Source organism: Heteronotia binoei, chromosome 15 (assembly GCF_032191835.1).
Source record: "Heteronotia binoei isolate CCM8104 ecotype False Entrance Well chromosome 15, APGP_CSIRO_Hbin_v1, whole genome shotgun sequence".
NCBI classification, from domain to species: Eukaryota; Metazoa; Chordata; class Lepidosauria; order Squamata; family Gekkonidae; genus Heteronotia; species Heteronotia binoei.
The window spans coordinates 1,344,764-1,358,695 of NC_083237.1; the positions used below are offsets into that span (position 1 = coordinate 1,344,764).

The 13,932-nt window shown below is 54.8% G+C and overlaps 1 protein-coding gene across 1 annotated transcript in view; it reads left to right on the plus strand.

Moving 5' to 3' along the window:
• Window positions 1–6,068, plus strand: part of EPO (erythropoietin) — a 6,113-nt gene extending 45 nt beyond the window's left edge. The window contains exons 1-5 of the mRNA XM_060256235.1: window positions 1–133; window positions 2,794–2,924; window positions 3,570–3,659; window positions 3,764–3,934; window positions 5,872–6,068. The exon at window positions 1–133 is cut by the window's left edge and continues 45 nt beyond it. Of these exons, the coding sequence (XP_060112218.1) occupies window positions 121–133; window positions 2,794–2,924; window positions 3,570–3,659; window positions 3,764–3,934; window positions 5,872–6,015 (549 nt within the window). The 5' untranslated portion in view covers window positions 1–120 and the 3' untranslated portion in view covers window positions 6,016–6,068. The remainder of the gene's footprint in view (window positions 134–2,793; window positions 2,925–3,569; window positions 3,660–3,763; window positions 3,935–5,871) is intronic.
• Window positions 6,069–13,932: the final 7,864 nt, after the last annotated feature.

Here is a 13,932-nt window from a genome sequence, read left to right on the forward strand (position 1 = left end):
CCCCTGCCACCCTTCTGTGGGCCTGAGAGTCCGTCTGGTCGGCTGCGCCAAAACCACCGCCAATGGCCAGCGATGGAGCACGCGGGGTGCGCTAGCCTCTAGGACCATGCAGTTTTGGCTATGGGGATATCTGGTGAGTTGTGCTCTCCCCTGCGGGCAGCTGCCAAGGGGGAGGTCGGCCGGAGGGTGCCAGCTGCCGCGATCGATCTGGGTTGGGCATGCGCCCAAGGGAATGGAGCGGGGAGGGTGCTGAGGTCTGGCCCTTCGCAGGTTGCTAGAGAAAAGACGGGCAGTGGTGGCACGTGGGGCCTGGGGGGGTGGGGAGCCGGCACCCTGAGGCTGGAGGTGTCCAGGACCCCTGAAGGATGAGGCCTTGTGGCAGAAGGAGGCCCAGACGAGAGCTGATGCCCCCAAAGGAATCCCTCCATCCCAAATCCTGGGCTCACTAGATTCGGCTCAGGGGCAACTCTGTGCTGAGCCAGAGTGGGAGGGGGGGGGGGGTTCACGCTGCTGGGGCCCCCCTGCTGGGAGGCTGAGACTTCTTGTGCCCCCTCCTGGGGTCCTGCTAGGGAAGGAAGCGATTTGTTGGGGGGAGGCCTTGTGGCTCTCCTCTGCTGGGGTTCTCGGCAGAGGCTCTGGAAGGAGAGGGAACCTGAATGCTGAGCAGGAGGTGGCGGAGGGGCCAGACCTTGCCCCTGGACTCTAGAACCGGTTCTCCATTCAGGACTGAGCTCAGGTTGCCAGATTCCCTCTCAGCCACTGGCAAGGGATGGTGGCTGGTAGGGAGTCCAGATCCAAGCGGGGGAACTCTTGGAGATGAGAGATGCAGCCTGGGACAAACAGGGGCCACAGCATAGTTTGCTACCCAGACCCGGTCGGGGTGGGGTCCCTGGAGGCTTCGCAACAAGAGTGAGAACCACAGATGAGATGAGAAGAGTTAAAGGTGCAGGCTCCCGGCGAAGTAGTCTAAAGGAATGGTTCAGTCCAATTATAGCAAACGATTCACAGTCTTTATAGTAAATAACAACAACGAGAGATGCAGGGCAGTAGCCAAGCTGCGTTTCTCGGAAGCTTCGGCTACAATACGGTGTGTTCGTCTTAAAGGCGCCACTGGACTCTTCACTACTTAGCCCTAACAATAAACATTCACACATTACAAAAGTCCATGCAAAAATCTTCTGAGATGCACGGAACAAACGCAGCGGGGAACAGGCGCTCCGGGCTAGAAAGCCAACAGGTCAGGTCGAATGCTCTACTGCAGAACATTTCTTGTAGGGACTTTTGTAATGCAGGAACATTTATTGTTATTTGCCGTTTACTATAAAGATTGTGAGTCGTTTGTTCGGACTACTTTGCCCGGAGGCTGTGCCGGTCAGTTTCCACCCGGGGGCTGCAGGCAGTGCGAAGACTGACCTTGGGGCCAAGAGGCTGATTCAGCTTAAGGTGTCTTCATTTGGCCACCTGCAGAACAGCCTTGGGCAGCTGGCACAGCTGTGAATGACAGCCTTGCATGCCAGCCAGCGTACCCAAGAGCCACAGAAGCAAAGTGGGCCAAGCCCGAGTCCTGGCCAGGCAACACCTCAAATCATGCACAGCTCTGAGGGCAGCCTGGCCACAGCCTTGCCAGAGGTGAAGCCGGCGGTTTCAGGATCCCCTTGCCCCAAAATGCTGCTCGAGAAGCCACAACTGGATGCTGGAGCTTCCAGACAGCACAGTGGGCATTTGCTGTTCTTCAATCCGTTTAAGAGAGCCAGTTTGGTGTAGGGGTTAAGTGTGCAGACCCTTATCTGGGAGAACTTGGTTTGATTCCCCACTCCTCCACTTGCAGCTGCTGACGTGACCTTGGATCAGGCACAACTTCTCTCAAGACCCACCTCCTTCGCAGGGTGTCTCTTGTGGGGAGGGGAAGGGAAAGGGATTGTAAATCGCTCTGAGATTTTTTCGGTTAGTAAACGGTGAGGGTATAAATCCAATTTCTTCTCCCTCCTTCTCTTCTTCCTCCTCCTCCTCTTCCTCCTGCTCTTCCTCCTGCTCTTCTTCCTCCTCCTCCTCTACCTCCTCCTTCTCCTCTTCTTCCTCCTCCTCCTCTTCTTCCTCCTCCTCCTCTACCTCCTCCTTCTCCTCTTCTTCTTCCTCCTTCTCTTCCTCCTCCTCGTCCTCCTGCTCCTTTTCTTCCTCCTCTTCCTCTTGCTCCTCTTCTTCCTCCTCCTCCTCTTCCTCCTGCTCCTCTTCTCCCTCCTCCTCCTCTTCCTCCTGCTCCTCCTTCTCTTTCTAATCCTCTTCCTCTTGCTCCTCTTCTTGCTCCTCTTCCTCCTGCTCTTCTTCTTCCTCCTCCTCTTCCTCCTGCTCTTCTTCCTCCTGCTCCTCTTCTCCCTCCTCTTCTTCCTCCTCCTCTTCTTCCTCCTTCTCTTCCTCCTTCTCTTCTCCCTCCTCCTCCTCTTCCTCCTGCTCCTCTTCTTCCACCTCCTCCTCTTCTTCCTCCTGCTCCTCTTCCTCCTCCTCCTGCTCCTCTTCTCCCTCCTCCTCCTTCTCTTCCTCCTGCTCCTCTTCTTCCTCCTCCTCCTCTTCCTCCTGCTTCTCTTCTTCCTCCTCCTCCTCTTCTGTTTGGGGGGTTTCAGGGAAAGGCAACATTCAGTTAGGTTGCTTGCAAAAGACAGACAGATGACGCGAAGCTGCCTCACCTGCCTGCGTGAGGCACTTGGGGGTAGAGGCGGGGGGGAGATTTAGGGAAATGAAAACGGACCTTGTTGCATCCCAAGCAGAAGCTGACGGCATTTTCTTCCCCCTGCCCAGGCCTGATTCTTTTCCTGTTAATGTTGGGATTTCTGGCCCCGCCAGCTCTTCTGACCCCCGTGCAACCCATCTGCGACCCACGAGTCATGGAAAAATACATCCTGGAAGCCCAGCAAGCAGACCAAGATATGGTATGTGCCCCTTCCCTTAGACCACCTCCCCTGAACCCACAGCCACAAGGGGTGTCTTGACAAGCTCCTGGATCAGCCAGCGTGGTGTGGGGGACCAGTGGCGGCCTAGCCTCTGAGGTGACCCAGGTTCAAAACCCCACTGCTGTGTCATGGGTAACCTTGGGCCTGTCACAAACTCTCAGCTTGCCCTACCTTGCAGGGTTGTTGTTGTGAGAACATGGAGGTGCTAAAAGCCACTGTGAGCCTCAACTGGGGAGGAAATAAACATGTACGGAGGCAATTCCCCTGAAGGGCACCAGCCAGTGTTCCCTCTAAGCTGAGTGAGTGTGAGCTAGCTCACAGATCGTTAGCCTCCGGCTCACATATTTTTGTCTTCGCTCAGGAAAAATGGCCCCAGAGCAAAACGAATGTCTGCTCCCAACATTAATACCAGAAGCTCACAAAGTAGAACTTTTGCTCACAAGACCCTGCCGCCTAGAGGGAACGTTGGCACCAGCCCCTCAGCAGTTTCCTTGGGAGACTAGATGACCCAGAGGTCCCTTCCACCTCTATGATTCTCTGCTTCTACCCCCTGGCACTGAAGCGCAGCGGAAGGGAGGGAGGGAGGGAGAGCGTGATTGTGACGAGGCTTCCCTTTCTCCACAGGGGAGGGTCTGTGCTGCTTCGTGTGCCTTACTGGAAACCGTCCGGGTGCCAGACACCAAGGTGAATTTTCTAGAATGGAAAATGATGACTGTAAGTTGGAGGCTGGTGCGGAGCAGGGGGTGGGCCTGATCTTTGGCCGCTGGGCCTGCCTGTCTCACCAGAGGGCTTCTTCTCTCTCCCCCCACCCCCGCCAGACAGCCCGGCAGGCCTCCGAGGTGTGGGGAGGCCTGGCCTTGCTGGTGACTGCCTTGACCCAGGCCCAGGAGCACCCGCCTGCCTCACTCCCCTCCCTCCGGGAGCAGCTGGCCCGCATGAGAAGCACCCTCCTCAGCGTCAAGGAGATCCTGCGCAGCGTCAACGTGGAGGTGAGCACCCCGGGGCCACCATTGGGAGGGAGCCTTGTGACCGCCCTGCAGGGAAGGAAAGCACTCTGCCCATGCCCAGAGGCACTCTGCTGATGCTCTGCTTGGAAGCAATGAGCCAGGTGCCTTGGTTGAGGTGAGAGATCTGTGCACTTTGCGCATGCTTAGAGACAGTCTCATCACCAGCCAGGCTGTATGTGCAAAAGTTATGGGTTTCTGAAGTTGGGCAGCGGAAGATGGAAGATCCCTCGTTCTACTGAATGAGAAGCCAACACCTTCCCAAACAGGCTTCCTCCTCAGGAGGTGGTGGGCTCTCCTTCCTTGGAGGTTTTGAAACAGAGGCTAGATGGCCACCTGACAGCAATGCAGATCCTGTGAATTGAGGGGGAGGTGTTTGTCAGCTTCCTGCATTGTTACGGGGGGGTGGACTAGATGACCCTGGAGGTCCCTTCCATCTCTGATTCTATGATTAACTTCCTGACCACGAGAGCGATTCCTCAGTGGAAGAGGCTTCCTTGGAGGTTTCTAAACAGAGGCTAGATGGCCATCTGACAGCAATGCAGATCCTGTGAATTTAGAGGGACGGGTTTGTGAGTTTCCTGCATTGTGCAGGGGGTTGGACTAGATGACCCTGGAGGTCCCTTCCAACTCTAGGATTCCCGGGCACCCGCCAGGTGTTTTTAGAAAGTGGGTGGGGCTTCTCTTTGGCCACTAGAGATCCAGGTGGCTCAAAAAATTAAAATAACATTTTTTCCAGCAGTTGCCACCACAGTAGTAGCAACTGCTGGTGTGACCTTGGGTCAGTCACAAGTTGTTCTGCTCAAGAGCAGTTTCTGTCAGAGCTCTCTCAGCCCCGTCTACCTCTCAGGGTGTCTGTGGTGGGGGAGGAGAAGGGAAAAGAGATTGGAAGCTGCTCTGAGACTCCTTCGGGTAGTGAAGGAAAGGAAAGGAAAGGAAAGGTCCCCTGTGCAAGCACCAGGCGTTTCCAACTCTGGGGGTGACGTTGCTTTCACGTTTTCATGGCAGACTTTTTACAGGGTGGTTTGTCATTGCCTTCCCCAGTCCTCTACACTCCCCCCCCCCCACCAGCAAGCTGGGGACTCTTTTCACTGACCTCAGAAGGAAGGAAGGCTGAGTCAACCTCGAGCCGGCTACCTGAAAACCCAGCTTCTGCTGGGGATTGAACTCAGGTTGTGAGCAGAGCTTAAGACTGCAGCTTTAACACTCTGCGCCACGGGGCTCTTCGTCGGGTAGTGAAGGGCGGGGTATAAATCCAAGCTCTTCCTCCTTCTCCTTCCCAGCATCCTTTTGAAAGTGATCCTTCTTCTTTGGGGTACGGTTGCCAAGTCCAATTCAAGAAATATCTGCGGACTTTGGGGAAGGAGCCAGGAGACTTTGGGGGTGGAGCCAGGAGACATTAGGGATTGAGCCAAGATCAAGGCTGTGACAATCATAATTGAACTCCAAAAGGAGTTCTGGCCATCACATTTAAAGGGACGGCACACCTTTTCAATTTCTTCCTTCCATAGGAAATAATGGATAGGGGCACCTTCTTTAGGGGCTCATAGAATTGGACCCCCTGGTCCAATCGTTTTGAAACTCGGGGGATATTTTGGGGAGAAGCACTAGATGCTATACTGAAAATATGGCGCCTCTACCCCAAAAAACAGCCCCCTCTCAAGCCCCAGATACCCGCGGATCAATTCTCCATGATTTTCTATGGGAATAAATCTCCATAGGGAATAATAGAGTTCCCAGCAGACATTTCCCTCCCCTCCCCCCAGTTTCTGACGACCCTGAAGAGGGGGGGGGCTCCAAACCGGGGGATCCCCTGCCCCCACATGGGGATTGGCAACCCTACTTTGGGGTGAGCTCCACCTCCTGCCGCAGCAGCCTCCCTCGGGACCCTGATGGAAGCTGACCTTGCCCCTCTCTTGCAGGCAGAGGCCCGACCGCTGGAGGCAGCCCCTCCCCCTGCTTTGGCCATCCGGACGGTGGAGAAGCTCCTCAGCATTTACCTGAACTTCCTTCGCGGGAAAGTCAACCTGTACCTCACCGAAGCCTGTCGGAACTACGCCAGGTGACGGCGGGAGGCCTGCCCCTCTCCTCGCTCGGTCTGCGGCCCCCCTGGGAAAGGGCCCCCGCCGGATCACCCCCTGGCAGCCTGAGGGACTGGCAAAGGTTGGCGGCACTTCTGCCGCAGGTCTGCAGGCACCGCAAGGCCTCCCGGGGACTGTGTTGCTCTTGGAAGCCTCCTCTGGCTAGGACTGGGGCCTGAGCGGAAGCAACCAGGCATGCCTGCATGTTCACACCCGCTCAGGAGTGTTGGCACTCCACCCACCCACAGTCTTTGCCCACTCTGGTTGCTCAAGTGGAAACCCAACCTGGTGGGCTGTTGTGGCCACGGATGCAAAAGGTGTCAGTGCCTGGGCTGGGCTGCCCTCCGTGGGAGCGACTGTTGCTGTGGCCCAGGCCTCGAGATGGGGGGGGGAAGGGGGAGGCTTGTTCAATTGTTCCTGGTCAAAAGCAGCCCTTGGGGGCACTGCCCCCACCCGGTAAGTTCCCCTGCCTGCCCCCCCCCCCACGCAATAGTGTTTGTTCCCTGAAATCCACTAGAAGAAGGGGGAGATGGCACGAACGAGAGAGAGAGAGAACTTGGTCTGGGAAGTTGTTCCACGCAAGATGTTTGGAAGGGCCAAGAGGGCTGATGGACGGCTGTCGTCTGGCTCTGCCCCATTTCTGGGCTGAGTCAAGAAGGGTGACTTTGCAGCTCCTTCCCAGAAGGAGGGAAGTGACTTCAGCATCTTGTGCCAGAGACGCCTTTGTAGATATGTGTACAGTTTTGTTCCGAGGGACTTTGGGAGAGTTTATATTTGATATTAAGTTAAAGGTATGAAATGTCCTGTGTCTTTATCTTGTCGCGGCTGCGGGGGACGTTGGGTGGGGGAGGCGCTCAGTCTCTTGCAGCTTCACTTTGCAGCTTCTCAGAGCAACACGGGGTCTGTTTCTGACTCGTTCTGAAGCTGCACCCTGTGGTTTTCCGGGGGCCCTCCTGTCCCCAGGGGTCATGGTTCAGGCCAGACAGAATCCGGGCAGGACGGCCAATTTCCTGTCCTGCAGCCTGCCCCGGAAGATAGAGGATTGGCTTCACTTCTGTCCTTGAAATTCCCTCCGTAGAATTTCGTTTATCTTGGGAAAACAAAGCCATTTAATGGAGACCGCATGGAATACAACAGCTGCAAAGAATTCCTGCCCAGGGATCATGAACCAGCAAGACACAGAAAACTCAAAAGGAAAGGAAACCAAGTTTGTGTCTAGTGGTACCTTTAAGACCAACCAAGTTTAATTCTTATACCCATCATTAAACTTGGTTGGTGTTAAAGGGGCCAATGGGCTCAAACTTTGTTCCGTTGCTTCAGACTAGGGGTGGCCAAACTTCCTTAACATAAGAGCCACATAGAATAAACGTCAGGTGTTTGAGAGCCACAAGATAGAAGGAAGGGAGGGAAGAGAAGGGAGGGAGAGAGAGGTGAAAATGAAGCAATTTTAACGTTAAATGCATTCTCCAAGCTGCTGGCTGGCTTGACTTGGAGAAGTGGTTTAAAGAGCCAAATGCCTTCTCCACTTAGGTTTGTGGGGGCTTCAAGAACCACACAATGCATGTGAAAGAACCCCAGTTTGGCCACCCCTGCTTCAGACCAACACGGCAACCCACCTGAATCTATTAAAAGGAAAGAGTTACAGTGCATTTCAGACCCACCGTATGGGGGGAAATTCAGTTAGAAGGCACATCATTTGCACCAGGACTGGGGTGTAACAACATGCACGCTATCCATTGGCACAGGTGAATCCTTCCGGACTCTTCCATCAACTGAAATGGCTTCAACAGAATACAGACGTTGTTTTCTATGCATCTGTTTTGCCCCAGAGCTGGGACAGATGAGGAGCACACAGCATAACTTCCTTTGCTTTATGAAAATGGCGGGGGGGGGGGGGCAGAGAAAGGAGAATGAGTTAAAAGGTGTGGATAGTTGCAAAAGGGGGCGGGCCTCCTCTTTAGCCCCACCCCCGCTGGTGCCACTGTGTCTGGCAGTCTGGACCCGGGTCCTCCTTATCTCTGCCCTCTTCTTGCACAAAGCAAACAGCTGCCCTGACCCTGGGTCTCTGGTGTCTCCCGGGGCAGCCCCAGAAGGCGCTGGGGCTCAAGTCAGGCTGATCTCATCCTTCCCACTGGGGGCCCATGATGGTGTGGGGGAGGTTTGGAAGCCGGTTTGTGGCTGAATTTCTGGCCTCCCCCACTTCCTACATGGATCACACCAGCCGGTGGTTGTTTCCCTCCATGACACATAACTTTTCTCCGCCCGACCGTCCACTCCGCTTTGCCTTCCAGAGGTGAAGATGTTTCTCAGCCCTGCCTGTAAGCGGGTGGTAGCTACTGAAAAGACCACATGGGGAGAGGAAGGTTTTCTGAGCATGACGTGTCGATCTGCTTTCAGCCACCATGGGCCAGAGGAGACTTGCAAATGGCACCTCGTGAGCTCTAGCACATTAGTCTTGGGAGAACGGAAGGTATCCGCTAGAGCACTGACCCCCAACTTTTTTGGCACCAGAGACAGGTTTTGTGGAAGACCGGTGGGGGGTGGCGGCCCACCCCAGGCTCCCCCCTCCCCGCCCACACCACATCCCTGCCCCCATGGGGGTCTTTAAATGGGGAGAGGGAGACAGGAGCTGTTTCTGCCTCCCCTTCTCGTTTAAAGAGTCTATAAATGAGGGGAAGGCTAAGGACACAGCAGTGCTGCCCCTTCTACTGGCCTGGGACCCTGCAAGGGGAGGCAACCTTGGAGTGAGGCCGTGGTGCTTCTTTAGTCCGGGGCTGTTCTGCCTCACTCCGTGGACCAGTTGTTATCAGGCCACGGACCGGTACTGGTCCACGGCCTGGTGGTTGGGGACCCCTGCTTCAGACTAGGGGTGGCCAAACTTGCTTAACGTAAGAGCCACATAGAATAAACGTCCGATGTTTGAGAGCCGCAAGACATGAGCATCAGATGTTTGAGAGCTGAAAAACGGAAAGGAAGGAAAGAAGGGAGGGAGGGAGGGAGGGAAATAGATGGGGAGGGAGGGAGGAAGAGAGATGGAAAGAAAGCAACTTTAACTTTAAATGCCTTCTCCAAGCTGGCCAATGGGGCAGTGGGGGCTTCAAGAGCCACAGAATATGTGTGGAAGAGCCACCTGCTCCAGAGGGACTCCTAGAGTTGGAAGGGACCTCCAGGGTCATCTAGTCCAACCCCTGCACCATGCAGGGTATTCACAAAGATCTCCTCTCCCTGCAGCCCAAGTGACCCCTGCAGGCTCCGTGCCCAGAAGAAGGAGGGGGGAAAACCCTCCAGGATCCCTGGGCAAAATGGCCTGGAGAAAAATTCAAAGTCAGGAAAGGACTTGGAAGGGAAGGATGGAGGAGCTCCTAGCAGTTGGGGGTCAAGGTCTTGGAGGTGCCTTGAGCCCTGGGTAGATGCATCCTGGGTAGGTTGCCATCCTCCCGGTGGGGCCTGGAGATCTCCAAAAATTACAACTGATCTTGAGAGGACAGAGAAAATTTCCCCCAAAGAAAATGGCTGCTTTGGAGGGTGGACTCTGTGACTTTACCCAGCTCCTCCTTAACCTTTGCCCTCTGCAGGCTCCACTCCCAAATCTCCAGATATTTCCCTATCCGGAGCTGACAATAATATGCATTCATTATTCACACACACACCCCAATCACCCACCTTAATCCCAATTTTTTAAAGACATGCCTCCTCAATGCTCCCAAAGTCACAGAACCCTGTGATTTATCTAAGGCTTTTTTTGTAGGAAAAGCCCAGCAGGAACTTATTTGTGTATTAGGCCACACCCCCTGGAGCCAAGCCTGTCCGTTCCTGCTCCTGGGTCTAACTCAAGAGACAGCCCTCCTCTTCTCTTCCAAGGGACCCTGGAGAAGAGCTGGCTTCTAACCCTGTGGGATCCAGTTCCCTTTCAAAGAGCTGTGAGCCTGAGCTCACAGCCGGGCACCTACAATGTAGCTCCGGGTCGGGGGATTCCAGAAGACTTTGGGGTTGGGGCCAGGAGAGGAGGAGGGAAGGGGCCTCCGCAGTGGGGGGAGGGGCACGCGCTGAAGCTGCCACTTTCTCTAGGGGGCCTGATCTCTGTAGACTGGAGAACAGTCAGAATTCTGGAGGTCTCCAGGCCCCGCCAGGAGGCTGGCTACTGTAACTCACAGCTTGGGCAAGACTCTGCTGGATGAGGCCAAACGCCATTCAGTCCAGGATCCTGTTTCCCACTGGGCCCAAGCGGAGCAGAAAGGTCCCAGGTCCCTGGTGTTGTTTACCCTGAACGGCCGGAATTCAGAGGTGCTGGTCCACTGCCCCTGACTCTGGAGGTTCCATGCAGCTCCCAGGGCGAGTTATCACTGATAGATGTCCCCATCCATGTATTTGCTCACTTTTAAAGCCACCTATATTAGTGGTCACAGGGCCTTTTTTTGAGCAGGAACGCACAGGAACGCAGGAATTTCCTAACTTAGAGTTGGCAACCCTTGCTGAGATGTGCCACCAAGGCAAAATAAATCTGTCCCATTCGCCTTCCGTCATTTTGGAAAGGTCCTGTGCACGTGCCCACGATCTAGAGAAAAAGCACTTGGCACATGCCCAGAAGCACTATCGCTTTTGATTTCATGGCTGGACCCTCAGTGGACGCACAAACGGACAGAGGCTGAGAGCAGAGATGGGGACTTCCTCCCCCCCCCACTTCCTGCCCCATGGCTGGGCAGGGGTGGAGGCAGCAGAGGGGTGAAGGACCTGACCCGGAAGGCGGGCAGGGGAGGGAGCAGCCCAGAGTCCCCAGGGAGGGAGGGAGAGAGGGAAAAGACCAGCTGTGACCAGCCTCCCCAGTCATCACCGCAAAACCCAGTCTTCCTGAGAGCTGGTGAGTATGGGCATGGACGGCAGTTGGGGGAATGGGGCCCACTGCAGTGGGGGGGGGGGGGCGTTCCACACCCCTTCTCCAAGCCACCTGTGCTTTGAAATCCAGGTGGGGGGGCATAAGTGGGGTCCTTAGGCAGACACTCAAGGAGAGAGTGGTGAACCCCCTTCCGAGGCCTAGAAATGTTTGGAAGATTGCAGGACGGTCCCCAAAGGCAAGGTTTGCGGTCCCTCTGAGGAACTGGGTCTGGATGCTCCAGGACTCCCCAGTTCTTTGGGAACAGGGTGGTGTGAGTGGGTGGTCCGCGATCCGAAGCCGCCTGGTTGGAAGCAGGCTCCAAAGGTCGGGTCTCCTGGTTTGCCTGCTCATGGTGGGACGGAGGCCAGACAAGCGACTGTTGCTTCTCTTGGGTGGGAAGGGGGAGGCAGAATACAGAACAGGAGCACTTCATTCCTTTCCCCAGCAACCGGAACACTCCGGATCCTGACCACTCAGGGGTTAATAGTTAACAGGGCAGTGATGGTGGGGGGGTCAACTGGAGGAGAGGCTGTTAATTGGGGGGGGGGGGCTGTTCTCCAAAGCTTCGGTTCTTGGGAATGGCTGCAGGTCTCCTAGTCCTTCCTAGGGCAGAAAGAACAGAGAAGGAAGAGAATTCTGGAAGGGGTGGGCAGGCGGGGACATGGAAGTGTTATGTTGTGATCCCAGCCTTCCCTTCACCTCCCGCCCTCTGTTTTATTCCTCACAACAACCCTACGAGGCTTGGTGAGGCTGAGAGAAAGTGTGCGTGCAAGTGATTTGAACCCAGATCCAGCCACTAATCCACACTGGCTCTCAGTTTCTGGTGCAGGGTGTATACGGACCAGAAGGAGTCACAAAAAGAGAGCAGGCTTTCCCCACGTGCAGATGATTTGTGCAAGTGAGCCCAGCTGCGTTCTTGTCGCCTATTCCCTGTTTCCACAGTTATAAGACGTTCTCGAGGCAGAGCTGCCTGCAGCCAGCCTGTAGGGCAACTGCAATGTTGGTCTGATTGACAGTTATACCTCTAGGGAATGAATGGAGATGCCCCCCCCCCAGAGACCCTCCTCCCTTCAGCTGACTCTCAGCCCAGCCTCTCTGCCTCTTCCAAAGCTGCCTCAGCCTCCCCCTCGTGATCCAGGTTAATGCCTGGCAATTAGCTCCCATCCAGGAACTGCGCTTCCCATCCCCGACCCCCACTAAAGGACATTCCCACACTCTGGTCTGAGGCTTAGATCCCCACTAGGTGTGGCCAATCCACAATCACCTGTGGGGGAAAGCATGCTTTTTGCACCTGCAACGTGGGAAGAAATTCCTCCGAGCCACTTTTTGCATCACAGGGCAAACGTTTAATGCAAGTGTTGAAAGCAGTGGATAAAACGGTGGAACCCACAACGTCCCATCCCCCAATACAAGTGGGCCACAGGAACTGACGGGCAGCTGTGTGAGGCAGGCGGCTGGACTCAATGGCCCCTCACTGGTCGGATCCAGCAGGGCTCTTCCGATGTTCTTAAGGGCTCGCAAGGCATCTCCATCACAGCCAGAGGGTGAGAACATAAGCACATAAGAGAACCCATGTTGGATCAGGCCAGTGGCCCATCCAGTCCAACACTCTGTGTCACATAAGGACGTAAGAGAAGCCATGTTGGATCAGGCCAATGGCCCATCCAGTCCAACACTCTGTGTCACAGAAGAACATAAGAGAAGCCATGTTGGATCAGACCAATAGCCCATCCAGTCCAGCACTCTGTGTCACATAAGAACATAAGAGAAGCCCTGTTGGATCAGGCCAATGGCCCATCCAGTCCAACACTCCGTGTCACATAAGAACAGAAGAGAAGCCCTGTTGGATCAGGCCAATGGCCCATCCAGTCCAACACTCCGTGTCACATAAGAACATAAGAGAAGCCATGTTGGATCAGACCAATGGCCCATCCAGTCCAGCACTCTGTGTCACATAAGAACAGAAGAGAAGCCCTGTTGGATCAGGCCAATGGCCCATCCAGTCCAACACTCTGTGTCACAGAAGAACATAAGAGAAGCCATGTTGGATCAGGTCAATGGCCCTTCCAGTCCAACACTCTGTGTCACAGAAGAACATAAGAGAAGCCATGTTGGATCAGGCCAGTGGCCCATCCAGTCCAACACTCTGTGTCACATAAGAACATAAGAGAACCCATGTTGGATCAGGCCAATGGCCCATCCAGTCCAACACTCTGTGTCACATAAGGATGTAAGAGAAGCCATGTTGGATCAGGCCAATGGCCCATCCAGTCCAACACTCTGTGTCACAGAAGAACATAAGAGAAGCCATGTTGGATCAGGCCGATGGCCCATCCAGTCCAACACTCTGTGTCACATAAGAACATAAGAGAAGCCGTGTTGGATCAGGCAAATGGCCCATCCAGTCCAACACTCTGTGTCACATAAGAACATAAGCGAAGCCATGTTGGATCACGCCAATGGCCCATCCAGTCCAACACTCTGTGTCACATAAGAACATAAGAGAAGCCGTGTTGGAGCAGGCCAATGGACATAAGAGAAGCCATGTTGGATCAGGCCAATGGCCCATCCAGTCCAACACTCTGTGTCACATAAGAGAAGCCATGTTGGATCAGGCAAATGGCCCATCCAGTCCAACACTCTGTGTCACATAAGAACATAAGCGAAGCCATGTTGGATCAGGCCAATGGCCCATCCAGTCCAACACTCTGTGTCACATAAGAACATAAGAGAAGCCGTGTTGGAGCAGGCCAATGGACATAAGAGAAGCCATGTTGGATCAGGCCAATGGCCCATCCAGTCCAACCCTCTGTGTCACATAAGAACAGGAGAGAAGCCATGTTGGATCGGGCCAATGGCCCATCCAGTCCAACACTATGTGTCACATAAGGACAAGAGAAGCCATGTTTGATCAGGCCAAAGGCCCATCCAGTCCAACACTCTGTATCACCTAAGAACATAAGAGAAGCCATGCTGGATCAGGACAATGGCCCATCCAGTCCAACACTCTGTGGCGCACAGTGGCGCAT